This window comes from Apiospora aurea (genome assembly GCF_038362705.1).
Source record: "Apiospora aurea strain CBS 24483 chromosome Unknown utg000006l_segment0_segment0, whole genome shotgun sequence".
NCBI classification, from domain to species: domain Eukaryota; kingdom Fungi; phylum Ascomycota; class Sordariomycetes; order Amphisphaeriales; family Apiosporaceae; genus Apiospora; species Apiospora aurea.
Window position 1 is genome coordinate 1,687,230 of NW_027117393.1, and position 27,692 is coordinate 1,714,921.

The 27,692-nt window shown below is 54.6% G+C and overlaps 8 protein-coding genes across 8 annotated transcripts; 6 read left to right on the plus strand and 2 right to left on the minus strand.

Annotated features, from left to right (window-relative positions):
• Window positions 1-730: 730 nt before the first annotated feature.
• On the plus strand, window positions 731-1,983 carry PG986_009132 (NADP:D-xylose dehydrogenase; the record flags this gene model as incomplete). Its single annotated transcript, XM_066845354.1, has 2 exons — window positions 731-791; window positions 863-1,983. The coding sequence occupies 2 exons, from the start codon at window positions 731-733 to the stop codon at window positions 1,981-1,983; spliced, it is 1,182 nt and encodes a 393-aa protein (XP_066697752.1).
• Window positions 1,984-4,231: 2,248 nt separating this feature from the next.
• On the plus strand, window positions 4,232-5,350 carry PG986_009133 (uncharacterized protein; the record flags this gene model as incomplete). The annotated part of the gene is made up of 1 exon (XM_066845355.1): window positions 4,232-5,350. One exon carries the CDS (start codon window positions 4,232-4,234, stop codon window positions 5,348-5,350), a length of 1,119 nt encoding a protein of 372 aa, XP_066697753.1.
• A 1,059-nt stretch (window positions 5,351-6,409) lies between these two features.
• On the minus strand, window positions 6,410-7,426 carry PG986_009134 (uncharacterized protein; the record flags this gene model as incomplete). Its single annotated transcript, XM_066845356.1, has 2 exons — window positions 6,410-7,082; window positions 7,197-7,426. The coding sequence occupies 2 exons, from the start codon at window positions 7,424-7,426 to the stop codon at window positions 6,410-6,412; spliced, it is 903 nt and encodes a 300-aa protein (XP_066697754.1).
• Window positions 7,427-8,899: 1,473 nt separating this feature from the next.
• On the plus strand, window positions 8,900-9,349 carry PG986_009135 (uncharacterized protein; the record flags this gene model as incomplete). The annotated part of the gene is made up of 2 exons (XM_066845357.1): window positions 8,900-8,975; window positions 9,153-9,349. The coding sequence occupies 2 exons, from the start codon at window positions 8,900-8,902 to the stop codon at window positions 9,347-9,349; spliced, it is 273 nt and encodes a 90-aa protein (XP_066697755.1).
• A 6,438-nt stretch (window positions 9,350-15,787) lies between these two features.
• On the plus strand, window positions 15,788-16,712 carry PG986_009136 (Cell polarity protein alp11; the record flags this gene model as incomplete). The annotated part of the gene is made up of 2 exons (XM_066845358.1): window positions 15,788-16,024; window positions 16,224-16,712. The coding sequence occupies 2 exons, from the start codon at window positions 15,788-15,790 to the stop codon at window positions 16,710-16,712; spliced, it is 726 nt and encodes a 241-aa protein (XP_066697756.1).
• Window positions 16,713-19,698: 2,986 nt separating this feature from the next.
• PG986_009137 (uncharacterized protein) lies at window positions 19,699-21,314 on the plus strand (the record flags this gene model as incomplete). The annotated part of the gene is made up of 3 exons (XM_066845359.1): window positions 19,699-19,947; window positions 20,001-20,923; window positions 20,984-21,314. The coding sequence occupies 3 exons, from the start codon at window positions 19,699-19,701 to the stop codon at window positions 21,312-21,314; spliced, it is 1,503 nt and encodes a 500-aa protein (XP_066697757.1).
• A 1,858-nt stretch (window positions 21,315-23,172) lies between these two features.
• Window positions 23,173-25,485, plus strand: PG986_009138 (uncharacterized protein; the record flags this gene model as incomplete). The annotated part of the gene is made up of 5 exons (XM_066845360.1): window positions 23,173-23,685; window positions 23,776-23,866; window positions 24,295-24,331; window positions 24,398-24,506; window positions 24,793-25,485. 5 exons carry the CDS (start codon window positions 23,173-23,175, stop codon window positions 25,483-25,485), a joined length of 1,443 nt encoding a protein of 480 aa, XP_066697758.1.
• Window positions 25,486-26,282: 797 nt separating this feature from the next.
• PG986_009139 (uncharacterized protein) lies at window positions 26,283-27,520 on the minus strand (the record flags this gene model as incomplete). The annotated part of the gene is made up of 2 exons (XM_066845361.1): window positions 26,283-27,266; window positions 27,383-27,520. The coding sequence occupies 2 exons, from the start codon at window positions 27,518-27,520 to the stop codon at window positions 26,283-26,285; spliced, it is 1,122 nt and encodes a 373-aa protein (XP_066697759.1).
• Between the last annotated feature and the right edge of the window lie 172 nt (window positions 27,521-27,692).

The following is a 27,692-nucleotide window of genomic DNA, read 5'->3' on the forward strand; positions in this document are numbered from 1 at the left end:
AGCCTCGATACGGAAGGAAGTGCACGCATGTAAGTCGGGAAGTAGCACATCCACGGGCTACTATACTCGGAGCTGGGGCTACATCAAGTACCTGCCTGCCTACCTAAAACATTGCATCGAGCTTAGCCCAGCGTGGGGGAGGTACCACTACAGGACAGTGGGTTTAGTATGGACAGATCGAAAATGGATGACGTGGGCGCCTTTTTCTTCTTCTCGTGGCCGTTGCGACATTGCGTTTTCCCTTTTTTTGGTGATGCTGCAAGTATCACGACGACTTAAGACGAGAAGCGAGACACCCTACCTACCTAGTTAGCTAATAGAACAGACCTATACATAGCCATCAATTTGATAGGTATTCTTGGCTGGTTTGAAGCTGGACTTGACTTCAAACCGGCAGACTGAAGGGCAGGTGCGATGTCGTCGACTACTGTAACCTAATGGTTCATAGTAGCTGAGGCTATTACCCCACCTTCTTCCCTCAACGGGAACGCGGGCCAGCGACCGTTATAGAAAGAGGAGATGGAGCTTAATATTCCCTCGCCCTCGCCCTCTCCTTCTCCCCCCTCTCTCTCGATATCTCGTGCGTTTACGAAGAAAGAACGGCTTTCGATCATCTCGAGCTGCCGGCAAAGTTGTCTGTACTCTACTCCACCGGACCAAGCAATCCACAGTCTTTCTTGCCTCTTCTCTCACCTGTGTTGACCACACCGAACTTCGGCACCACACAACTATGGCTTCTCGACCGCATACTATCAGGTGGGGCATCATGGCCACCGGCTGGATCGCCGAGAGTGCGTCCCTTCTATCCACTCGACTGGAAATCGTCCAAAGAGCCTCCCCCTTCTGACCTTGATGCGCACAGTGTTTGTGAAGGACCTCCTCACCAACCCGGCTGCTCGTGATGTCCACGATGTTGCTCACAAGCTTGTTGCCGTTGCTTCATCCTCATCCAAGGACAGCGCCGCCAACTTCTTGGCCAAGGTCAAAGCCCCTGAAGGCGTCAAGACCTACGGCTCCTATGCCGAGCTGGTAGCCGACCCAGACGTTGACATCGTCTATGTGGCGACCCCGCACAGCCATCATTTCCAGAACACCATGCTTGCGCTGGAAGCTGGCAAGAACGTCCTCTGTGAGAAGGCCTTCACCGTGACGGCCTCTCAAGCCAAGAAGCTGGTCGATACGGCCCGATCCAAGAATCTCTTCTTGATGGAGGCTGTATGGACTCGATACTTCCCCCTCAGCATCAAGATCCGGGAACTTGTCCAGTCGGGCATTATTGGCCCAGTGTATCGCGTCATCGCCGACAACTCGTTCGGAAATGATGGTCCCAATGGGTCCCTTACCTTCAAGGACGAGCACCGCATGGTAAACGTTGACCTCGCAGGTGGTGCATTGCTGGACCTGGGTATCTACTCCTTGACCTGGCTAATGCAGATCCTGTACCACTGCCAGCCTGAGCAAGAAAAGGAGGCGCCCAAGACGGTTGCTGCCATTAACAAGTACGACGCCACTGGTGCTGACGAGATGACCAACATTATTCTGCAGTTTCCCAAGCACAAGAGCATGGGGGTTGCCATGACGTGTCTTCGCATCCCCACCGACACAGATGGCCACAACAGTGGCGGTCCTGCCATCAAGATCCAGGGACCTTTGGGCGAGATTCAAGTCATGGGCCCCGCCTTCAAGCCGCTGCAATACCGAATTGTCAAAAAGGACAGTGCGGGTAAGGTTGAGGTTGTCGACTGCCCGATCCCCCACGACAAGGAGCGAGACTGGGGACATGGCATGTTCTGGGAGGCGGATGAGTGTGCCCGGTGCCTACGTGACGGCAAGAAGGAGAGCTCGACATTGCCCTGGGAGGAGAGCATTGTGATCATGGAGATCATGGAAGAGGCGCTCAAGCAGGGTGGTGTGGTCTACCCAGAGCTGATTACGACGGACGTCTACGACGCCAAGAGCCCGCTGAACACGGGGAAGCGTTAAGGGGCTGTCTACTTAAATGTGTAACATGCTACTGCAAGGAGCGACTATTCTATGGGGACGGAGATGGGCAAGAGTGGCTGAGGCAGTATATCAGTCTTTGCATGCTTTGCTTACTAGAATCGATGGAGGGCCAGGGATGGTGGTGATCAATTGACCCATGCAAGTATGTACGTACATCCAGGTAACCTGGGATGCTAGATGCTAGGTTAGTCCAGGCCAGATCTCGGCTGCTTCCGGGCCGGATCGAGTCAGCGGCGCTCAAGCGACGGCTGCAACGCGAGTCATTGCCCTACGGTCGCCTAAAAGAATTGTCCGATGCAAGAGGGAAGCGGTCGCATGCTGGGCTAACTGCTCTCAAGTCTCTGAGCGACCAGCCGGCCAGCCAGCCAGCCACAGTACCAGGTAGGCTGCCTGATGGATGGATGGGCCGAAGTGGCCGAGACTTGGGTTTTGGACGTTGGTTGTGTAACCCCACGCCCTGCACGCCCACAGACAGCAGACCATAGCGATCTGCTGTAGGGGTGTTAGTCGTACCCGGGTAGGGTAGGGTAGGGTATAGACTACAGTAGAACGAACAGAAGGACCGCGCAGCAGCCCACTACCCACCGGTACCGCGGTACTATCGTTAGTAGGCTGAGGTTGGGTCCCTGCCTAACCTACCTACATAGCTTAGTTAGGCACTGGAGGGTCAGTACTGCTGTATTGGGCGAGGAGGAGGTATCGCTTTGGTGTACTTGGCCACATCTGCGAGTGTCGGTCAATACCTAGAGGACAGCTAGTGCGCGCTACGTAATGGCGAGTCCAGGCCTCCATAGTCGAGCGCGGCTGCAGTCGTCTCGTTCATGCAAGGCAACCTAACATAACGCCATGTTGTCGAAGCAAGGCAAGACACGAACGCGAACTGGAACTGGAACTGGAACAGGGCGGGTTGGGGAGAGGTACAATCATGGCAAGTATCTGACGTCTTCCTTCTCGTTTGGGCGATTGGTAATTGGAATTGATCGATTGACTGATTGATCGACTCGCGCATGTTGTCGAGATCAAGTGACACAGCAATCGAGGTACGGTACTGAGTACCTCTCTCTCTCTCTCTCTCAGGCGTTGGTTGCCGTTGCCGGTAGTGGCAGGCAAGCCGCAAGATGGGAGGGGGAAACAAACCTTAAGCAGACCACCAACGGTTTCCCGCCATCGATCCCATCCCGCATCCATCAACATCAGACTCCAAGAAGACACCAAACGGTTCAGATTCAGCAGCCTGCCGCCCCGTGTTCGACCTGGGCCATCCCGTTTCGTGCAGTATGATGTGAGATGCTATCGACACAATTAATTTGTATGCACATGGCAGATTTGATTTGATTTGATTTGATGCAAGTACTTGCAGCACACAGCACACAGCTACAGCTACAGCTACAGCTACAGCTACAGCTACAGCTACAGCTACAGCTACAGCTACAGCTACAGCTACAGCGCACCACCTGACCTACCTACTATTTGAACTACGTCTCGGTGGTGTAGGTACTTCTCCCAGGCGGTGTTAGTGCATGAAGACGCTAAATGCTTTTTTTTTCTTCTTTTTTCTTCGCGTCTTTTTACCACGGCAGCGCCCGTGTGGGTGGGAACGGCCAAGGCCCAAGTCGAAAACCGCCACTACCGGGGTTTTGCCCAGGAATTAGGACGTCAGATCACATTTCTCCTCTCCTCCCCAGTCCCATATTCCCTGTCCTTGTCTGCCCTGTCCGCGCCTGCTTCGTCGGCCGGAAAATAAAAAAATAAAGAAAACGAAGTTGTGGAATTGACGTGTTCGTGCCCGCTCTAAGTAGGTAGGGACAGGGATTGGAGAACGATCCTGGAAGAGAAAAGTCCGGGAAAAAGACCCCCGGCGTGTGAGAAAAGTTCGAGCTCTCGAGCGGAGGAGGGGTCCACGAGACTTCGAGAGCAGAAGAAGAAGAAAGAAGAAGAAGCGAAAGAGGCGGTGACCGGTCCGGACTCTTGGGCACCCGACCGAAACGAAACAGAGTGCAGCAGGCAACGACTGCGACCACTACGTACACACAACCTCGTATGGTTAGTAAAAGTCCGGACGGATTTGTTGTCCACAGTATCGTCCGTTGCGACACCGCCCTGTGCCCTTGGAGAGGGACGAGCAGCTGCTTACTAGGGGCTGGTTGGCTGGGGTTTAGTGTGTGTGAGTACGTGCGCGTGTCCAAGTTTGGTACGCACGTCGTCCTCCGTCCACTCCGTCCCAAACATGCAACCGACGATACCGGCGGCTGCTGACGCTGGCGCTGCTGTTTCTGGTGCTGCTGGTACTGCTGCTGCTGCAAGTCAACAACAGTCGAGCAGTGGTGGTAGCGCAGCGTCGCATGCAGCGGCTCCTGCCTCTGCTTCCGGAAATGGGATGCAACCTCCTATCACCGCCGCGGCCATAGTGCCCGTGCCGCCGTCAGGCCAAAATGACAGCACCACCGCCACTGCCACCTCAAAGGCGTCTTCGTCATTGACAGCGAATGCTGCTGCTGCACCGCCATCCACCGCTGCCTCGTTGGCGCCCTCCTCCTCTGCGGAGGCCGCCTCGTACGAGGCGACGCACGTGCATGCCGTCTACGAGTCCATCGCGCCGCACTTCAGCGCCACGCGCTACAAGCCCTGGCCCGTCATTGCCGATTTCCTGTCGTCGCTGTCCCCCGGCTCCGTCGGCTTCGACGTCGGCTGCGGCAATGGCAAGTACCTGGGCGTGAACCCGGGCGTGCACATGCTGGGCTCCGACCGCAGCGCGTCCCTCGTGCGCTTCGCCCGCGACCACGGCGGCGTCGAGCGCTCCCAGGACGTCGCAGTCGCCGACGGCCTGTCCCTGCCCTTCCCCGAGGGGCGCGCCGACTTCGCCATTTGCGTCGCCGTCATCCATCACATGTCGACGCGCGAGCGAAGACGCGAGGCCGTGCAGGCGCTGCTGGACTGCGTGAGGAGGCCGTCGTCCAATAGCAGCGGCAACAGTGACGACGGAGGCAAGATTCTCGTCTACGTCTGGGCTCTGGAGCAGTCGAACAGCCGGCGCGGCTGGGACGAGGGCTCTGAGCAGGACCTTTTGGTGCCGTGGGTCATGAAGCAGAAGAAGGAAAAGAAGGAAAAGAAGGAGAAGAAGAAGACGAAAGGAAAGTCAGCAGAAGAGGGGGCAGAAGCCGTCGCAGAAGAGGGCAATGCCGAGGGTGGTAGCAGTGATCCTCCTGCCGATACCACGTACCAGCGGTATTACCACCTCTTCCGAAAGGGAGAGCTGGAAGAAGACGTCGAGGCCGTGGGCGGCAAGGTCGTGAGGAATGGCTACGACAAAGACAACTGGTGGGTAGTAGCAAGCCGATGCAGTTGAGTATAAAATACTTTGTCGCAAAATTCATACCACGTAAAAAGTTTGTTTTTGGGGGGGGGCATAGTCATCCATATTGATGTTGCTATTATAAATACAGGAGGCGCCGCGTGTGACGATGATGGGCCACCACCACTAATACAAACAATTTCCAATCTTCCCCCAAACTCCATAAAACCAAGAATAACAATAGAGTTCTCTCTCTCCTCAGATCTAGCTATCGCCTGGTCTATCGTATTGTTCGCACGCACGCAACTTTCTTGCCTACCTGCTCCCACAAATACACACACACCTCTTCCCTTTTTTTTTGTCCCATTGCCTGTTCCAGCTTGTCAATGCCAGTGATGATATTCTTCAATGGGGCCAGTTCTTCCCCTCTCCCCCACCCACAGGGACGCCCCGCCCATGATGATGCTTAATAGACCCCGAGGACATTAGATAAGAAAGTGTTGCCCAAGCAATATGTGAGAGGATCTCCTCCTTTTTCCATGACACCTTGCTACATACGTACTGTATTGTACTGTCCCTCCCGTATAAAATGGAGGGGGCGGATACTGCATCTTCCGTATCGCCCTTGGGCATTTGTGCCCTCCTCCTTCTAATAAGCCGTGCTCTGGAAAAGAAAAGAAGAAGAAAAAAGTGCGACTCTTTTCTGTATCTCACTACCCCATCGCGCCCATGGACATTGTGCGTAGATAGTGTGGTGGAAAGAAAAGGAAGAAGAAACAAGCAAGACAAAAAATCATATCAGAGAGGGAAACACAACAATAACCGTGATTGCCAACACACACACACGCATCCTATTCCCAGAACACTCCAGCCTTGGATATGTCTCCATGCATTTCCCGTAAGCCATATGATCGCTCCGACCCGATGCAACATGCGTTCTCTCCCGTGTCGCTTTCACGGGAAGAGGTAATCAAACCCAAAAAATGTCACCTGGTGCAAATACCCCCATGCAGTTGAAATCAAACAATATTCCCCGTCAACACCGCCAGAACACCGATCCCCCCTCACCATTCCGGACTCGGGCACTTTTTCCTGCCCCGTGATTGTTCATTGTCATGGCATATGCCGCGGCATGACTCGTTCTAGCGGCTGCGGATCCAGGTGTCTTCGTCGATTCGCCTCGGCCTGCAGAAGATCCGGACTTCTTCGGCGTTTCGATCCGGCCGGCTCGAGGGGCGGGTAGGCCATGGCGGGTATGAATGGACCCGGGCTCGCGGTTGCGCTTTGTGCGGGACTGACGCTAGGAATCCCAATCGAGTAGGCCGGTGTGCTGTAGGGGCTGACTCCGGTAGTCAACTCTGCTAGGCCAGGGAGCATCCCGGGCCGCTGCTGCTGACTCTGCGCTTGTATCGGTGCCAAGGGGCCGCCAGGTGGTGGGTAATCGTAACCGCCGGGGCCATGTTCGAGATGGGCTGGCATGTGAGGCGGCATGCTTTCTTTGCGTGTAATAATCGGCCGTGCCTGTGGTATGGAGGGTGTTCGACCGTAGCTTCTCGTCGGGCCGACCATGTCGCGTGGAAGGCTTCCTTGGGAGTGCGAGTGGCTGTGACCCCGCGGAGGCCCTCTTGCTTGTGCACTGTCCAGATTAACCGCCGAGAGCGCAAACGGCACAACACCGGCTCGGCGCGCCATGTCATGTTCACCAAGCTGCCAATGCATTGCTTCTGCCGCCCTCCAGGGAATGGCCATCTCTTCCGCAACCTTTGCCCACATCTCGGGCTTGAATCTGCGCTCGGGTTAGTGGCTTGCAATTTGCGCAAACACCAAGGGACGACCGCAAGTAGCTCTCCCTCCGTACTGGCCATCTCAGCCAGAACACAACTGCTGCTCGGTGACGTACCTTTCGTAGAGTCTCGCCAACTTGTTCTTGCGCTCCTCATCCCATTCACTTCGTCTCTCCAGGTAGTTTTGGTAATGGAGCCGACAACTTATCGCACTCCGGCCCGGGAGTCTCTTGGAGATGTCCTCCCACTTCATGCCGTTTCCCCGGAGCTCGATGATAAGAGCATCCTCCTCGGCTGACCACTTGCTCTGCTTCTTGGCCGGTGATTCTGCTGCGTGGGGTGCCATGATGCGTCTTGCAGGAACACCCAAACCCGGGCCCGGTTCCAGACGGGGTGCCGCATACACGGGGGGCCCTATGGGCACGGCTGAAGCTGTGGCCGCCACGGTCGTAGGTACTGAGGCTGCTCGGTGGTGTTGAGGAGGAGATACGGAAGACTCGTATGAGTCGGAACCCTTGAGGAGAGAGGCGATATCCACGGTGGCGGTCTGTCGCCTACGGAGCCTTGAGCAGGCTATTTTTTCCACACAATGGCGCTCTCCGCGCGGGTGTCTAACGGAGCATGCAGAGTTTCGTTATAAGAGGAGACGACGTGCCCCACGGTGTTGTCAAGTTCAGAGTCTGTATTAACACGCAGGCTTGGAGTGCACGTTTGTCAAAGAGGCCGGTAATGGTGTAACTCAGAACCTTCGAGACAGCGGTCCAGAAAGAAAGTGAAGGCGATGAAGGAGGAACAGTAACGGTAGTGGTAGCCGTGGTGCAGGAAGTGATGGTTGTCCGGCAGAGATGGGTGTTGTATGCAGATAGGGTAGTAGGTAGGTAGTAGGGCGGTTTGGTCTGAAGGTGTCAGTCTTGGCCCGAAGATGAGACGAGTGATTGACCGTTGTGGTACTTCGTGGTTTGGGCAAGAATAAGAAGAAGAGGCTCCTCGGGTGCAAAGATCCTGAATCAGTCCAGTGTGAGTCGCGTTTGGGGAGATATCAACATGATTGGGTGCTCGCCAGGCAACTCTTGGGCCAATGAGGGTATCTATCAGTGCAGAGTCAACGCAGACTCCGTGGGAAGGTACCGGGATGGAGGAATACGTCAGTTGGCCGTGGTGACTTTTCCAGAGTCTTGCGGGCCAGAGTGACTTTATCGTTGGTCATGTCTCTAGTGGAGTGTCGTTATAGACTGGAAGCAGGGTTAGGAGGGCTCCACGTCGGGAACTTGCGTATTGCAGATTGAGACAGAGGGAAAAGAAAAGCTGCTAAGGGAAATGTCTAGAGAAACTGGTCGACTTGGACGCCCTACAGTACATTCACACGAATTGGCGGCGGCGGTAGCAGTGGGGGAACGAGTGCAAGGGTCAAGGAAACAAGTCCAGCAAGTAGACCGACCACTGATGGGTACCAGAAAAGGAATGTTGACATGGGAGAAGGGGGTGTGAGTGGGTGTGAGGTGAGGTGTGTCGAAACATACAAAGGGTGGATCCGGGAGCCAGTTGTCTATATGTACATCGGTCAGCTATAGTAGCTCGCTCGGGTGAGGCAGAGTCGGTGGCGTATGACACTGCCAGACTGAGAAAACCAGCAAACCCAGCGCAGGATCGACCTGCTTCCGTGCCGTGCCCAGCGCCGACGACGGACACACGCGCGCAATGGGCAGTGGATGACAATTTCAACACAAGTCAAGTCAAGCAATGGGCGGCGGCGTGCGGGCCATTTGGCCGTGGGTTCAGTTCAGTTCATACAACGAGCAGAAACGTGGTCTTGTCGATCATGCAAAAATCCCCCGAGCCGACAGGCCAGGTCAGGAAGCACGGCAACTGCAAAGGGGACGGGGACTGCTTCTTCGGTGAGATCGGACGTTGCTGAGAATAGGCAGATGGCCCTGGGAGTCTCAAATGTCTGGTTGGCCGTCTGGCTGGCTGGTACTGTAAGTCGAACAGATGAGCTGTTGGCCCTGCGGGCTATTATGGACTAGGGGCTGATGGCATGGCCACGAAGCCGTGCATGACCTCGCGGTGAACAGTCAGTCCACCACCCAACTCTCCATCTCACTCGCCAGCGCGCACTAGGGCAATGACAAGACGAGACGAGACGAGACGAGACGACGAAGACGACGACGACGACGACGACGACCACGAGCTGATGGTCTGGTCTGGTCTGGCTGGCACAGCGCGTAGCGTCCCTTTTGGCCTCGAGTTAGTCCAAGCCGGCGACGGGTAGCATGAACGTCGCCCGAACATAGAGTGCGCCCAGCGTTCCATGGTGGTTCAAAAGATGAGATCTCCAGAGGCAGGGTTCTGCCGGTAAGGCTCAAGCAGAAAGAAGATGTGTCATGATCTGGGCACCAACCGACACGAACCTTTTACAGGCATGGGGTTCGCTTTGCAGGAAGTGGATGGAGTTTGGGATAGTCAAGATGGATGGATGTACATGCATACCAAGCACCATCCAGGGCTGTCCTGGCTGGCCCAGGATTGCCAGGGCTCTGAGAACCGATGGGGTTTTCCCACAGCGTAGGGCAGACAGACCAGTACAAGCCGATGTACAAGGGCACGGCGACAAAAAGATAGCGCGGCCGAGGTAGAGGGCGACGGAGCGAGAGGTAGACCGGCCAGTGACTGGCGACTGGCCAGAGCAGAGCAGGCCGCGAGAGGAGATTTCCTTCCAATGGGATGGATGATCAGGCGGTGGATGATGGAAATGTGGCTGCCATGAAACTGCATACGACGGTGGAGACTTTGAAACCCGTTCAGCGAGCGCCATGCGACCCCGATTGCAACCTGAGAGTCTACTCTACTGAGAGGTAGGCAAGGCAGGTAAAGGTAAGCAAGTACCCAGGTAACTTCGACTTCTTTCCCTTTTAGGGCCTCGGCTGCTATATTGGCCAGGTGCTAGGGTACGTGTAGGTGGGCATCAAATTGATGGCAGCGACGACTCCTACTACCTACCATGTACCTACTCACCTACCTACTTACCTATCAATCCCGATGCCGAAGAGGAGCACACGCCCACACAGAACACTTATTCACAGAAAAAGAGTCAGTTCGCGTCATAGGTAAAAGTAGCCCATCCGTTTTGCTCCTTGCATTCATCCAATGCATGCCCAGCTTTGCAACCGGCCGATGTGAGAGAATACATTGGGAATGGAGATGGGACGGACGGCTTCACCTGCTTTTTGGCTCTCTTTTGCCTTGCCGTCTTTTCTTTTTTGATTCAGACGTTGAGTGAGACATTTACTAGAGCACGGAGAATGCCCAGGGTAGGTAGGTGTCGCCTAGTGGTGGTGGTAGTAGTAGTAGGGTAACTAGCTGCCGATGACCTAACGTGTGGTTCCAGACCAAGCAATGCCTAGCATCGCGTGTGCCCGAGTACAGTAAGTCACGGCACTAACTAACAAGATGCTGCACAGTACGTGTAGTGCCAGGTACATCAATGAGAGCGGATGGGGTAGCTAGGTAGGTAGGTAAGTAGGTAGGGTGAGAATGAGAAATGCGTTTGCAGGTCTGCATACCGATTGGGTGTATTCGTTTTACGTGTATGCGTGTGTGTGTGTGCTGTATAAGTAAGTATACGTCCTTACTTGGATGGATGGAGAGTGCGATAGTCCTAGACTCGGGGTTGTGGTCGTTGATACGTTGATAGGAAGGGAGATGAGGTGTCAGATCGGCAAACCTTAACCGTAAGCGAGCAAGCAACAGGGCCTCCAGAAGAATGGCCATTGTGTATATCTATTGCTCCATTGAGAAAAGCAACGTCGAGACTTGTCGTATTTGACCGGACACAAATAAAGGCAAAAGAACAATCGCAGAAGGAAATCCCGCTGCCTAGGCCAAGGGCAGGGCATAGTAGCACATCGAACACAAAGGGCCTTGTTCCTTTAGGCCTGGGAGGAGCAGGAGGAGCAGGCGGAGCAGGCGGGAAAACGGGGCTCCTCAAGGTAAAGTACATGCCTCTAACCTAGGCTCTAGGGCTCTAGGGCTCTAGGGCTCTAGGTAGGTGCAGGTTGCAGGAAACTTGCAGGACCGTCTCCAACGTCTGTGCGGCATTTCAGCCTGCACATGAGGTTGCTGGATTAGGGCCGCCTAATCTTCCAATTGAGTTCTCTTGGACGGGCTAAGAATAAGCACTGCTCCATGCCATGCGAAGTGAGATGTCGCAGGTCGGCATGGCTCCTGAACACATCTCACAACTACGGTTTAGGTCTCAGTGTACTAGTCGTAGTCGTAGTAGCAGCAGCAGTAGCAGTACTATAGTATACTAGACCTACAATACTTACTGGGATAGCCCAATGTTCCAAGCATTTGGGTGCATCAAGGTTCCCGCCCGTTCTTAATCCTATCCTCAGCTCCCACAGCTGCCGACTCAGCTGAGGTCGTCTGCTCACGTGGTTTGGCAGTTCGTCAAGAACCGTGTAGGTACATGTACCTACCTAACAACCTGTACGTATCACCTCACCTGTGCGGTCAAGATCTCGGCATCAGAGCACTAGATTGCGTACCAGAACCATGGAGATCTAGGTACAATGTAATGATCAAAGCAAAAATAATATGAATAAAACAATTCGACGGCTGGCTGGCTGGCCGTTTTAGCACAGATCCAAATCGGGCATCCAGGTCGGGGGCCCAGAGGGCTGCCTACTACTATACTAGCTACTGGGCTGGTAGTGGTAGTAGGAAACAAGTTGTCGTCCATCGTCAATGCCTCACTGCCGGGACCAGCCCTCTTGGGGGGCTGATGAACTGGCGGTCAGCCATGCATAATGCTTTTGCCTTTGGCATGGAAGGTACTTGGCCACATGCGTACGTACGTTCCTTCACCACACACACCATTAATTGTTGCTACGCAGAGCATTCTGGGTGTATGCAGCGCTACGTATGTAGCCCAAGAGAAATCCGTAGGCGGTGCCGTACCGCTCTTTCATCGAACCCCCCTCCCCATCTGGCGGATTCGCGAGGGAAGAAAGAGGGTCGATGATGGCGTGCGTCACGACACACAACTGCCATGAACCGTGATCTGCCCCCGCCATCCATGGGAAAATGTGACTCTCTCTTACTCATGCAAGCTTGGGTTATCCATCCTCAGGCGGTCCAATCTCAGATTTTCTATTTCTGTAGGGTATTAAGGTAAACATGATCGGGCCACGCCAGGCCATCGCGTGATATAGGAGAAGAGAGCAATGCTACCTTATCTTGGCCCAGCCATGTAAGTCGCCATCAAACAGACCTCTGCCACATCCATCCATACACATATGCACACGGTGTATGCTTATACCCTGTGGCTGACGCGATGTTTCGTTTGTGCGTCCTTTTTAAGTGTCTTTCTGACTTGGCTTGTTTGTCTTGTCGCATCGCGTACATACAGTAGGTGGCTGGTGATAGGATCAAAATCCCCGTCGGCTCCTCGCCTTCCTTTTCGACCCTTTATAACGCCTGGCTTCCTTGCTAGTCTTGCAGATTGGGGTGGGTTGTTCGATCGACTTGATCACGTTTAGGTTCAGGGTCCATAACGAACATCCACGATGATGCAAAAGTGGAAGTCTTGCAGTGGGCCCGCCAAGGACGACCGGGAGGGAAAGAAGGTAGAAGAAGAACAATTCAGCGAACGCGCGCTCTCTCTTTATTTTTTTTTAAAAAAAAAATTGTTTATTCTTTTCTTTTCTTTTGAGATGCTTGAGCGATTGGTTGGCCGTAGATGAAGCGAGCTGATGCTTGGCTCTCGATCTGTGTCTACCTCGACTGACTGACTGGGATAGGGTTGCGATAACTTTTGGTTACGTGGCACTAACTAGATCAAGCAACTACAAGTCAGAAATCCCTCTCTTCGTCTGGTCAGTCAGTCACCCAGTCAAGAAGAAGACAACGTCAAGCATAGCCGCGTGGGGTGCGTGTGTGGCGGTCACGGTGTAGCGCAATCAATCGTATTGTATTTTCATCCCTCTGCTCCAGGTGATGAGGAGTCGTTGTCTGGCGCTGCTGCTGCCCGAAGGAAAGCGGAGCGACGGGTTTGAAGTAGTCGTTTTAGGTAGCTGTCGCTGTCATTAATCGAGGTCAATTAATTACTGGCAACCGCTATTGCCACGAGCAGGATCCGTGCACGGCATTATGGTGATGGCACTGTACTATAGGCCGTTCCTCCAAGGGAAATAATCAAAGACAGTTTGAAGGTCCAATTTGCTTCAAGCGCAAAGGGGACGAACCACCGCTATAGTCCGGGTATGGCCGGGCGCTCCGGTGACATCGCCCACCCCGTGTTTCACGAGTCCCTGGAAATGCGACCTCCTCACCGCGGAAAACGAGGGAGTTAGCAACAATGTGTAAGTGGTACTTATTGGCCCTGTTTCCTGGGTGAACTGTTCTCCTATGGCTGCTACCTACAGTAGAACATCACAATATGACGAGCGCCCGTCAGCCTTCCAAGCCAGTCACGGTCAAGCCCGAAGAGTTGGGCTCAGTCAACTGCGCTTTCATGCATACAGCCCTCCTGGCGAACCAATGGGACCGCCTGCGCCTCGCAGCGCCCTAGAAACCATCTACCATACCAAGCTATCTGCTCAAGCCCGGCGGCTTTGTTGGCCTTGCATCAATGCCTGGACCTGGCCGTTTGGTCATCATTTCTGGATTCCTGCTGCCTGCGCAGCTGCTTCTCCAATGCACCCATCGGGATGAATCGTGGTCCAACTGGCTTCAGTCCGTCATGAAGCGGATCCGCTGTTGTGAGACATCTGGGAAAATCGGCCTCCACGGCAACAAGCTTCAATAGTACCTGATCTGGAGATGATACCATACCAATACTGACGAACCTTCCCAGAGTCCTAGACGCACACCCCGTCCGGGGGTGATATGAATTCCAGATTTTCAAACAAGAATCGGGTCGGCACAGCCAGTGCAGTGCAGCCCGGTCAGTATGGCCTTGGCAATACACAGCGGTGTGGGAAGCAAAGGATGGATGCTCTGCCTATGTTTCTGGCAGATATCCAGCATCTACGAACTGTACCCGATGGGGTCGCCATGACGGGCATGGCGACCGACAGTGGCCTGCCGAGCCATGGGGTTGGATGAAGAAGAAGAATAGAAGAAAAAGGAATGGCGCCCGAACAAGTATGTACATGGAGAATGGCATTATCCATGCTCGCCCGGGAGAAAGAGACATCGGGATGCGCGTGGCGCAATGTCTCACATTATGATAGATCATTGTCCTCATCTGCGTCTGGAGCCCGACAATGACAGGTAAGGGGAACCACTCCGCGTGTTTGTAGTTTCGGGCTCACCATCAGCCGCGACCCTGGCCCTTCCCTCCCCGGCGAGGCGGCTAAAAGAGGATGACTGGATTGGGAATATCAGGAAGGGTCGTGTAAGTAGCTACCCGACGTATGGTATGGTATGCTGTTTGAAGACCATGCAACATTGAAGATGCATATGAAGAAAGGAGGAAGAAAAGCACGGCAACGTCAAAAGGCCACAGCTTCGGTCCTGGAACAGACAGGCGTGCAGATAGTATAGTGCCCTACGATCGCGGTGTGCTACTATACCTCCATGCCGTTTGGGCGCATGTTGTTCTGCCCGATGCCGTGATGCTGTCGGTGATCCGCCTAGCAGTGACAAGTCCCGCTGGGCCAAATAGACATTGTGTAGAGTTGCAAACGGCGCCCGCCAATAAGCAAGTTGGCAAGTTGGTCACATTGGGAATGGGATGGGGTTTCATCGAGCAAGCATATGGCCAGTTGCATACCTTGTCGTCGTCCCTTCCAGATGGTCGACGATGTCAGGAGTGAGGCGGTGACGACCAAGCATGTGAAGCAGGCGGGCAGTCCGATGTGATCAATCGGGTTGCATAGGGCCATGACCAGCCCGGAAATGATGGGTGCCAAGGTGACAATGGCAGGCCCCCAAGCCCCACGAGATCCGTCTCGAGTTCGCGGTAGGAGGTGAGGAGCCAACGAACGACATCGATGAACCAACGAACGGTCGTATTTGTCAAGGAGGTAAGGTTAATCGATTGCAACTCAATTGTGGCTGACAAGGGCACAAGTGGCTGGCATTCAATTGGTCAACCGCGCAAGTCCCGACAGTACACCTTCAGTAAGGTAGGTACTTACTTACCTTAGGTAGGTACATACAACATGATGCTGTTTGATTTGATGCATTCCCTACATGCGCAAGTTCAGCCACAAAGGAACTGAGTACATACCTGACGTCAATCGGTCTTCAACCCTCGAGTCGTTCAACGGCCGTGCTAGCTATCAAGACTCGGATTGACCGTTCGAGCTGGATACCCATCCCTTGGTTATGTAGGTACTTATCCAACGTCTTCAATGTCGGGTGGCCGTGCTGTACCCGACTTGACAAGGACAAGACGGACAGGGACCCATCATCCAAACCAAGCCATCAATAACCCTGTCGCTGTATTAGCTTGCTCTGTGCGCCGCTTTTTACGGAAACCACCACCTCCGCAAGATCGCAACGTCCAGCACAACGCGAAACCAGCAGGGGCTTTGACTTCTAACGTCCTTCTAGAAGAACTACCCCTTCCGTGTCGCAATCAGGGGCTCTTTGTTGCCCGGCAGCTTGGACCACACCCTATATCTTTGCACAAACCCTGCCTCGGTCCACCCCTCCTCGCCTTGGCTCGTCGCTCGTTCATCTCAACAGGCTAGCCAAGATGGCCGATGTTCCGCTGCAGGTCGTTTCCGAGAACTCGGCGTCTGAACGACGTATCACGCCATCATGGAGCATATCTCAGCTCAAGGCAAAACTGGAACCCATGACAGGGGTGCCGCCGTCGGCTCAGCGGCTCGTCTTGAAGACGCCCGCCAAGGAAACCGTGGCCATCGAGGCGATGGATGAGGACAGCACCTACCTGTCCAGCTTCCCTCTTACTCCATACGCAGAACTGCAGGTGAGTTAGAAGCGACACTGTCCGTCCGTCCATGACAAATGCGCGGCTGGCGCGGGCCTATAGCATTTGCGCGCCATGCGCAGGGACTCGGACTACGCGCCGACTTGGTAGCGCCTATGGTCCATCATTCCTGCATTGAATGATCGTTTGCGCAGACGGACATGGGCCTTGTACATCGGTGGCTAACTGTTACACGCAGGTCGTCGATACCAGACCAGCTGGACAGCGGCCAAACTACACCGACACTTCGGGTGTTGACAAGTATGTTATGCCAGCCGATGAATATGAGAAGAAGACGGACTCGGTCCTGGCCTGGAAGAAGGCCGAAAAACTAGGCCGCTTCAACCCAGACGCCCCCAGCTTGGAGCAGGCAAAGATTGATGCCTTCCTCCAAGAAATCAAGAGCCGCGGTATCGAGGTTGGCAAGCGATGCAGAGTAGGTGGCGAAGACGCGAAGAGAGGGGAGGTCAAGTATGTCGGAGACGTCAAGGAGATTCCTGGTGCTTTGGGCGCTTGGGTGGGCATTCAGCTTGATGAGCCGGTAGGCAAGAACGACGGCAGCATAGGCGGCACGCGGTACTGGGGTCAGGAGTCGGGCATGAAGCATGGTGTCTTCGTTCGGCCTGAGCGAGTCGAGGTCGGCGACTGGCCAATGTTGAACGATCTGGAGGACATGGAAGAGATCTAGGTCCCTCACCGAGTTCAATGTCGACAGTATGGCATGGTCAACGATGGATTGCAATATGAATTCCATTCCTGGAACTATATTGCCTCCGTGTTCCCAGTCATATTACAGGAGTCTCGGCTATTTAAGGCGAATAGTCCACACATCATAGAACGGGATATACCCGGACGAAGTTCGTATGTCGCAGGTGTTCAGTTGTCGTTGTTTAGTTACCGTCTGGGGAGCCGCGGAGTCGCTCCAACCTTCTGGTGGGTATGGGACGTGCTACCTACCCATCCTTCTTTATGATCTATGGTTGTATACATGTGCTTGCGGGATCAGAGGTACATTTTGCGTGCCTTGGCTAACATCTATGATTTCCATTCACTCCGTCTTGGAAATTATGTCTCACATTTAGCGATGTCCTACACGCGGGTGCTCATAACGGAGCAGCCCGGCGTGGCCCCGCGGACGACGCATGAGTAGTGGATGATAACGAGGACCCTTTGACGGGCAACTCGAAGTACAACACATATTTGAACAGTGCTACGTTGGTACTGCGGAAGAGCCACCTGTAAACCACTCATCTCTATACCACACTCGAGAGTGGCTTCACTTATATTGAGTCCGCTTCTTTCTCCGAATCAAAAGAGCTCGTGAGTCAACATGATCGAAATGCCTGGTGGTTTGAAACGGTATGAGACAGTTTCACCAAGACCTTCAGGGTCCCCCGGAAGACGGGCGAACGTCAAGTGAATGAAGGATGCCCCTAAAACAATGTTTTGTATCTATAACTCAGAAGTTTCGCCGGTATCTTCGAGCCATGCACTGGGGCCATACGAACGAGTATATCATATGGTCTATCGCTACGGGTTGCGTGTAAGGCCGCCTGTCACGATCCCCAGACTTGGCATGTTGTGCTGTCAAGTTTCACAAAGCTGCGGAGATAGCTGCGCCTTCGATGGCACGAGACGTGGTACGATGCTGGTAGTGCAATGTATACGGACTATCTGGTGAGGTATGACTGTGTGTGTGTGTGTGGGTGGGTGGGTGGGTGTTTATTGTAGATGGCATGCATAGGCGCCTAGCGACGGGGCATGGCTTGGAAGATGGCCAGACTGGCACTACTCCTATATAACTTTGCTGCTCTGAACGCACGTGTATTATTTTCGAAGCACGCCGTTTCCAGTACCACCGATAGGCCCAGCTATTCCATCGCGAGCTATTCTGCCGAGAGCTACCCCGGAACCGACTGTTCCAGCCCGTGAGAAGGTTCCTTTTCGGAGCTTACTCTGCTGGTACTATAGGTGAAGCATGAAAGGCCCTAGTGTCTCCCTCCTCAGAACCATTTGGTACCATATGATGATGGCTTCTGAAGCCTCTTGCCAGTCTCCCGTCACGGGGCCTTTGCGGAGGGGAGGCTGGCCCCTGAGTGACAAGTCCCAGGGGCTGACGTGACGGGCGTTGCACGTGAGACAAGGCCGTCTCTCTGCCCTTCGCCCCGTGAAGTAGGTTAGGTTGCCTGCCAAACTTTATCTGGTAGCGGTACTACATACTACGTGATATTAGCCCGAAGTTAAAGTACTTACCTAAAGTACCTAATTGGTACGGAAGAGCACATGCACCTAGTCTGCCTTCTTGAGTTACCGCGTATTGGCCGTTTTAGGACACATCCGCCTGTCGGGAATGGGAGCTAGGCGCCGCTAGGGCAGCTGCTCACAGACGCGTGTCACACGTTGACAGCCGAAGATATGCCACGGCCGTCGACGACGAGCTGCCAGCTGCTGGCCACGGCATCATCGCTCACTAGCCTGCTGCGGCACGATTGAACGGGGCCCGGAGATCGGCTGGATCTGAAGGGGGAGGGCACTGAGGGGGGTACTGTAAGAACGAGTCGTCTCGTCGAACAGCAGACCGACGGGAGTTCCAAAACTCACTTGCATGGAGTCGTCCTGTCATGGGGAGGCCTTTCGAGGCAGTGCGTGGCGACCGACGACGCTCATTGGCCGAAAAAGGCAGGAGAGGCAGGGGATTCCAGACGGTGCTTTAACCACAACCCGACGCTAAAACCCGCCTGGTGTCTCAGATTCTCAGCAACCGCACCAAGATCCATTTCAGATGCGTCTCGGATTGCCCATCCACGGAAAGAAGCAAAGGATCCAGGGTCCTGCCCAAAGACGGCCAAGCCACGGCTGGCAAATTCGGGCGCAAGTTGCAACCAGTCTGTCTGTCTCTCCGCTTGGTCGATATTGGCTGCATGGCATATGGCAGTCGGCCAGGTCGACCGCGGCATTCGGGCAAGTCTTCATTGGCTCCTAGCTTCCCCAAGTTTCTTGCTGGCATCCGCTGATCAAGCCGCCTATCCGCCGCTGGTGCAGAGTCTCTTGGGTGTCCGCCGGTCCCGCCAGCCCGCTAGGTTAATTGGAACCATCCACTTCATCATGCCTACGTAAGTACAGGCGTACTGTACTATACCACCACCACCAATCCGATCCTGCACCTTATCCTCCTTCCTCCTGCCGTCTACGTCCACGTCCCCGGCCCAAACCAATCCTATATACGACCTGCCTTGCCCGACGAGGAAACAACCGGGAATCGCCCAATCGCCAGGTGCCGTTGCCATTCCTGTCTTCTCGTCTCTTCTCTTCGCCTTCCGTCCAGTGGATTTGTCTGGTTGATCCGGAACGAGGCAGAGCCGACCACCCGCATTGTCCCATGCCGGCTTGAGAAGAGAAGGGCTAGAGCGCGCCAGTGTATCTGTGTGTGCGCGCGCGAGAGAAGTGCGATCCTCACAGAGAGACAGAGAGAGGAAGAAAGAAACAGAACCGTGCAAGAGCAGGAGTCGATGCGCACTGCAGGTGGGATGCGACAGTGTGCCTCCGGCCGGGGCTGTTTTGTGCAAAGATCCGGACTTCCAATACTCCCGGATCTCTGCGGTTTTCGCCTTAATCATACCTAGCCTCACGCAAACTGCTCGGCCATTCGCGCGCGCTGTTGCAGCACATCGATAATGGTAGCGTCGACCGTTACCTCCTTCGCCAGGATGGCCTACCCTTTGCTGGCTATCGCATGCCTTGTCTCTGCCGTCGCTGCCGACGACCCTACGATACGAAGTATTCAGAATGTCCCGGAATATTATACCAAGTCTATTATGAAATGCTCGTTGACACCGTCCGACTCTGGCCCTCTTGCGCAGAATGTTCCTGTCTCGCCGTTGACAAAGCAAGCCGGTCTGAATGGCACGCTCGTTATGTCCCAGGTAACAATGACGTCGTCACGGCCCAAGCGCAACATATCTAACTCAATGTGTAGTCATTCGCCGTTCAGGGTAATCTGGTCAACGTCAATACGAAGAATTACCTAGAGCTCAACGACCCCAATATAATAGCATACATGTCCTGCGACCCGAATAAAGATACCTCAAACATAACACCAGACGACATGCTCAACGCAATCACCTCGGGCCCGAACAAGCCGAAAGCTATACTCTTGTATAGTGTAGCGGGTATGAGCTGCTCCCTGGGAAAGGAGACCGCGTACACATCGATCTGGACCATGGTGAGCAACGACGAAGCTCGGAGTGCAAGAAGCATGGTGGCCAATTCTGGCGGGATTATGCGCGCTGCTATTACCGGTAACGATTCTCAGGGCGACGCGCCCCCAAACCCTCAGGGGGGCAGCAACAACTCGGCGGTCGCTATGAGCATCCTGTATAGCATCACGGGACTGATAACACTATTGTTCTTGATTATAATCGGCACAGGAGCCGTCCGGGCACACCGGCATCCGGAGCGATACGGACCACGCCCCATGCAGAGCCGCGCTCGAGGCTTGGCGAGGGCCGTGCTGGAGACCCTGCCCATTGTCAAGTTCGGCGACCCGGCTCCTGTTAAGGGAGATTTAGAGCAGGAACTCGAGAGTGTCTCTGGAGATCACCGCCCGGGTTCGGCGAAAGCATCACATGCCGTGCAGTCCAGGGAGACTACGGAGACGCCTAGTGTACCGGCAGAGACGACGACCAAAAGCAGCGATGGCCCAGAAGCCAAATCCGTCGTGGCAGGTACGCCTGCGGCAAAAGCAGAAGCCCACGTAAACGACGAGCATCTTGGGTGCTCCATTTGCACGGAGGACTTCACGGTTGGAGAAGACGTACGAGTGCTCCCATGTGATCACAAATTCCATCCCGGTTGCGTTGATCCCTGGTTGGTAAACGTTTCCGGGACATGTCCGCTATGGTAAGTTCTCTGAGTGTTCCCCATTGCATATCTCACATGTTCGCTGACATTCTTGAAAAGCCGGCTTGACCTCCGGCCACAGAGTACACAAGACGGAGATTACGACGAGGGAGAGCAGGGCGAATTATCAACTCAACGAAGTGCTGGGGAGGGCGAAAACAACGATGGTGAAGCAGGGCACCGGCGAAGGAGATCCCGGTTGCTTGACTGGAACATGCTTAGACATGCGTCAGTGGACGAGCGCATCCGAGCGCTCAGGCAGTTCCGCGAGCAGCATGGGCCCTCTGAAAACGTGGCGTCCGAGGACCGGGCCGGGCATAACCTGGCCGATAGGCTGCGCGACAAGTTCCATATCCGAACGAGAACTCAACCACCAAGGGGTGCGGAATGAGAATTGGGCCATGGACGATTCCCCTAGGCACGCCATAAACTTAGGTGGCACGAGCTCAAGAAGAAAACAACAAATCGGCATGACTCATACGACAGGGTGTATTCAGGTAGTACATACTCGGGGGCAGCATATGATGCCTCTTAATATAGGCGTTGGGTAGAGGACGTTGCGGGGCGCGGGACTCTGTTGGAACGCGGATATGATGCGAGATCGTATCCCGGGAATGCACATTGGAACGGCGTTGGGGTGAAATTGGGCTCAATGGGCCACCGGCACTTCTTGCCGGAAGTAATGTTTTAGCTGGCCAGTGTTGATGCAGCGATAGCGACGACAGGCCAAACCTTGGGCGAGAGGAAGGCCAACCAAAGTACCAACACGGGTCCGCATTCGGGTCCTTAGTCCCTCTAAATGCAAATACCTGCACAGTTGCACGCCCGTCTTTCCGCTAGCAGTAGGTATATTGGTCCGTCTCTATCGCCCGGGACATCACTGACCGAGTTGGTTTTTGTTGGCCCTGTGTGAGCTAGTCCCGGCAGAGCTGTCAGTGCGAGAGTTTAGGCATCATGAAAAGCATCGGCATAGCAGCAACAGCAGCAGCTTGGGCTCTGCACGTATGATACGATATGCTCGGGTGTGACGCAAGTATACGAAGCCTAGTATTACGAGTCCGTATGCTTAACGCTGATGAAAGCTTGTGGTCTCCATTGACCGGAAGAAGTACGGATGGGATAGCAAGGCAAGCAAACGGCTGAGAGTCGCAAACCCCATAGTAACGCTCAGCGACGTTGCTGCCCTGGATGCGTTTACTTGGTGGGAGAAAGGGAGACGAAGAGAAAAAAAAAAAACAAAAAACAAGACCTGCTCACCTGTCCTATGGCCTCGTTATTGCCGGCTGAGTTGAGGCTGCTCAAGCGTATGCAAGCGCATGGTCGTAAGAGCATATGTGCCCCTTTCTTGGCAACACGTGCGGCTCATAGTCACAAGCTGCGCTGCTGAGGACATGGATGATGGGAGGCTGGGGCAAAAGGGTTCGACCGGCTGAGACGAGTACTTGGCCCCCTCATTGGAGCGGCTTACTGATCAAACGGGGTATTCTCCAACCCCTATGATGTATTATTGGCACAGACATACATCAAAGATCAGCGTCAGAGTTTGGCTGCACCTGTCGGGAAATGGGATGGAAGCTGGCTCTCTCTCTCTCTCTCTCTCTCTTCTCTCGCGTGGCCTTGCCGCCTCGAGATTCGTCGACGAGTGATTCAGCACTCAATATTCTTGACACAGGTTGTACTGGTTTCCGAGCTCAGGCTTTGCTGCATGTCCATCAGACGAACGGGCCCAAGCAGTGCCGGCCTTGCTCCTCCTTCTCCTCCTCCAGCGCCAGATAGTCACTGCCTTTCCCGCCTCGAGCCCCGTTTGATTCATGGACTTGTCCCGGAATTGCCCAAAGTTGCCACCATGCCATCAGCTTTCGTCGCTGTCCCATGGTTTGCCAACCGTCAATGTCAACTGAACAGAGCGCATGCTGTCGATGAACCGGAGATGCTTGTATACGGCTACACGTGCCTGACTGAAAGCCAACCTCGCCGATCCCAATCCTATCCAAAGCGAGGGGGCCAGAACTGCCTGCATTGCATATACACAGAGTCCGACCCCAGCTGCGAGCGAGGCCGACCTTTCCCATCCATTGCTCTCCCACCCTCTCGTCCACCCTGAATCGCTTTCGCTGCCAATGCATGCATAGCAAAAGAGACGTACCACGGGCTTTGTTGGGACAAACGCAAGCGGTGATATGTGAAGCAACACTATAGTGTTCTATTCTCACGAGCAAGCTGCCTGGTCCGAAAGCATCCAGCTAGTCATGTCGCCGCACTCACCTTCTCCTGTCTCTGGGCAACGCTATCGAGCATCCACCCTGCAGTACGCCAAGAGAGATCAAGGCGAGCCCCTCGCCGGGGAGGTCTTGGGCTTGCTCATCCCGCTGCTCGCTCTTGTCACCCTGACCGCCATGCTGAGTATGTACCGCTTCGGACCACTCTTTCAACAACATGCATTCATCTCTATCTCTGCCTGGACAACTCCGCCGACTGATTATCGCTTTTTCATAGCTCAGAGATATCTGGCGGTCAAGGTATGGAAGAAGATACCCTTCGTCATCTGGAGTAAGTATCTCGTCCTCTTACCCCGTCTTACAACAGATAGACCGACGCTGAGACCTGACAACCGGCCAGCTATCTTTGCCATCCTGGCAGATTCGTGGGCCTTTGCCTTTGCGACGCTCATTCTTCAGCATGGGGTTGGCCTTAGTCCAGTGGACTTGAAGAGCTGCTCGGCCGCCATATTCATCTGCTTGGTCTTATATGTCACCACCAAGGTGCGTTGAGTGATTATACCGGAAGTTATGCCCGTATTGACATGATATCAGATAGTACTGGACTCCTTTGCCAAACAACATCGTTTCTAGCTCGTAGCTGACACCATAACAGTCCATCTGTCTCTTCTTGAGCGAAAGAGCGGTATGCCAGAACTCACTCTCGCCCCCATCTGGGTCATATGTGAGTTACCTGACTGATTGTATGCTGCAGTTTGTCGTGAGAAATGGCTCCAAGAGGCGGCTTAGGTCAAAGCTATATCTCCTCAATTCAGCCGGATTGGTGTGTAAGTGATTGTGTCCCCTCTCTACACACATGCGTAAGGAGGTGTACTGATCTCGAAACAGGCGTTTATTGTGTAATACTAACTCTAAACTCTGTGCAGTAAGGGTTTTATTTTGCTGCTAGATCATGTTGGGCGGCCTGCTTACAACGCGTCCTAGCCGAATATCACGCCTGCAAGATGGGAAATGCATCATCGGTGCACGAAAATCTGCGCTGGTACCTCTGGTCGCGTGTGATGTATTTGTCAATGTGAGTTGAGCCCTCTTAGCGTGTATGGCGTGTATTCGAAGCTCCCACCCCCTCCCTATGCTCACACCATCTTACAGGTATATCTCACGACGCTGTTTCTGATACCACTTCGAGGTGAGCCGCGGACCTCCCAGCCCTGCATATTATCTGGCTCTTCCACGGCACTGACGCAGCATGCAGACCTGAAAGCCTCCTCGGGTATACTGCGAACATCGGCCAACGTGAGGCTTCGCTCTATCACTCTGCGTACCTTCATCGGCGCATGCTGCACAGCTACCTCCAGCCTCGTGTGAGTAGTTCTTCCGTTCCTGGGGTACAATAGCAACGCTGCATTGATGAGATCTGCGTGCTGATCATCAGTGGTAGCAACCTCTCGTTCCTAATGGCCCTCGACGGAGAAGCAGCTTGGTTATGCTTCTTGAGTTGCAACTGTGACAGTATTGCTCCCCCATCCCCCTTTTGCTCGTTCCCCCTTCCCCTTCATCCCCACCCCCACCCGCATCCCAAGACTAGCCTGCAGATACTAACGACACTCTCAACCCGTCAAAGTCTTGTTCTGTGCCTTGGTGATCCAGTGGGTCACGAGACGCGACGACGTAAACGGCATGTGCTCCAGCTGCGCCTCCTGTTCGGACCACCACCGCGCCGACGTCCTGGGCGGCGGGGGCTGCTGCAACAATATCTCAGAGGCCGGCGGCCTGCCGTACGACGCGGCGGGAGGAAGGAGGAGGTCCTCCGCAGCCACAACGGCCTGCTACTGCCGCCGCCCCAGCGACGGGACGACGAGGGCGGCCAGCTTGATGATGATGCGGCGGGACTCCCTGGCCTCGGTGCACAACGGGAAGCCCCCGCTGCTGAGCCACAACAACTCCAGCTCCAGCGACTACCACGTGGCCGTCGCGTCCGCCGGCCCGATCCACTGGGAGAACATATTCTCGCTCTTCGCCCCAGATGACCGGCCGCGCGATAGGCCCACCCCCAACGAGGCGACGCCGGCAAGCACGGTAGATGCCGCAGCGCCGGCAGCCGTGCCCGAGGATGGTAGTGGAGTTCCGAAAATGGCTGCTGTCGATACAGCAAGCAGCGCCACCGCCGCCACCGATCCTGCCCCTTTACAAAGGCCTAAGCCTTTGAGGACACTATCATCTATCCGCTCCATCCGCAGTATTGTCACGAGAGAGCCGAGCCGCGTGGACTTGGCTCAGAGTCCGGAAAAAGGAGGAGGAGAAGCAGATTGCGCTGGGGAGGAATTGAAAGAGAGTCGATAACGTCACTTCATATAGTTTTATTACGTTTTGTAACATTAGTCTGCGAAGCATACAGGCACACGCATACTGTACCGGGCATGTCGTGTGCGTTCAGGAGTTTTGAGAGCGGTTCTTCTCAGAGGTACACTTTGTCTTTCATGCTTGCTTAACCTACATGGCGTTAAGGGAAGGACTTGCATAACAAAATTCGGGGCGTTTTTATTTCATTTTACTTGTCCGCCCGGGTCGGGCGTGTATTGTAGTAGGTTGGAACTATTTTACGTCCAGTATCTATTGAACCAAGCAGCAATAAGATTATTCAGCTTCATTCTTGAACCTAAGCAGACACTAGTGGAATGGCTAGGTTGGCTTTCAGATAAAGGAATTGAGATGTTTGCTGTGCTCTAAAATAGATGATGGATGGGAACATGGCGGAAATAGCGGAATCGCAGTTGGCAATAGGGAGACGGAGGCAAGGCGGACAGATACACATCACATTTAGCACACTGATAGGTGGGTTTGGGGGTATGTTTTTGTCAATTCATATTGGGTTCGTAGCTCGTGATCGGTTCCAGATCCAGAGATTTTTTTCCGCTTCTAAATGACCAACTCAAGATTTCTGAAGGCAGGAAATCCAGGCGGGCTTGCTTTGCCAAATGCCAGGTATAAAACTATGTACAGGAGAAGTGAAGAGTAAGATTTTTTTTTAAAATGTTCCGTCCGTTCCCTCGTCGCAATGCACAGTGTACCAACAAATGCAAGGGCCTCCCTAGGCGCAATGTTACAAAAAGAAGAAGTAAGGAAATCACTTGACCCCTTTACAGGGTGGCGTAGATGTTGCCGAAGGTGCTGAGGGCACTGGACGACTGCATCAGACTGCCCTGGGCGAGGTAGAAGTACGAGTACTTCTCGACGAAGTCGTAGTCGGACTTGGTGTCGAGCTCGGTGAGGGCGTGCGACATGAAGGCATCGACGTCGCCGCTGGTGGCAGCGAACTCGGTGACCCAGACCTTGTCCTTGCCGCAAGCAGTATTGACGGCCTTGAGGTGCTTGAGGAAGAGCTCGGCACCGTCGATGCCGCCGGGGCCATACCAGTGAGCGTTGCAGGCGTCCATGGGGCAGTCGTCGCCGCAAGCCTGCATGAACGACTTGAGCCAAGAGATACCCTGACCGACGGACTCGCTGCTGGTGATGGAAGGCGCGAGGATCTTGGCCTTGCCGACGAAGGGCTGCATGAAAGACTTGTGGGCGGCAGCGGCGGAGGCAGGATCCATGTTGCACTGGCCAGCGTTGTCGCACTCGTTGAAGCTCATCAGATAGTCAGCGCCGGCAGAGATAGCCTTCTGGGCGTTGTCGGACCAGCCATTGCTGTGTTCGGGCTGGGGTCCCCAGAGGGTGGGGATGTAAGTAACGGGGGCGTTGAGGCCGTCGGACTGGGAGCCCCAGTTGTAGGCCCAGCTGAACTTGTTGCTGCTGGAGCAGATGTTGGAGACGAGCTTGGCGTCGTTGTAGGCGAGACCACGCTTTCCGCCCTTGGCGCTGGAAGCCGGAGCGGCTTGCGAGGCGGCCGGGTAGGGAGCGGACGAAGCCTGGCTGACAACGGGGGCGGGAGCGGCGACAGCGGCGTGGGTAGGGATGCTGACCTCGGGCTGCTCAGGAGACGGGGCAGCCTTGGTCGCGGTGATCATGGTGGTAGGCTGAGGGGCGGGTGCCTGCTCAACCGGCGGGGAGGAAGGAGCGACCACGGGGGCGACCGGAGTCGTGGTGGTGGCGGGCGACGGAGCAGCGGCGGCGCCATTGTGCTCACCCTGATCAGCAGCAGCGACAAGGGGGTTCGGCCGCAGCAGCGGCGCTGGGAGCGGGGGCGGGGGCGGGGGGCGGGAGCAGGCGTAGGGAGATCGCCTTCGGTGACGTAAACGGTGACGATGTCGGTGACGACCTCGACCTCAGTCGCAATGTAGTCGCGCTTGTGCATGTGGCGGTGGTGGTTCGCAGCGGCCACGACTCCGAGGAGGTTCGAGGCACAAAGTGCCGGGACGATGAACTTGGAGAACATTGTTGCAGGGGGTATGTTCAGATATCAGATACAGCGGTGTATGTACGTATGTATGTATGTCTCTTTCGAGGTCGTGGTTTCCAGTAGCAAGGAGTGTGTCGGTGCCAGCGAGTCAAAGAATGTAAGACGACGTTATCGTCGGTCAAGAATAAGTACGTAAGGAGGGCTACCC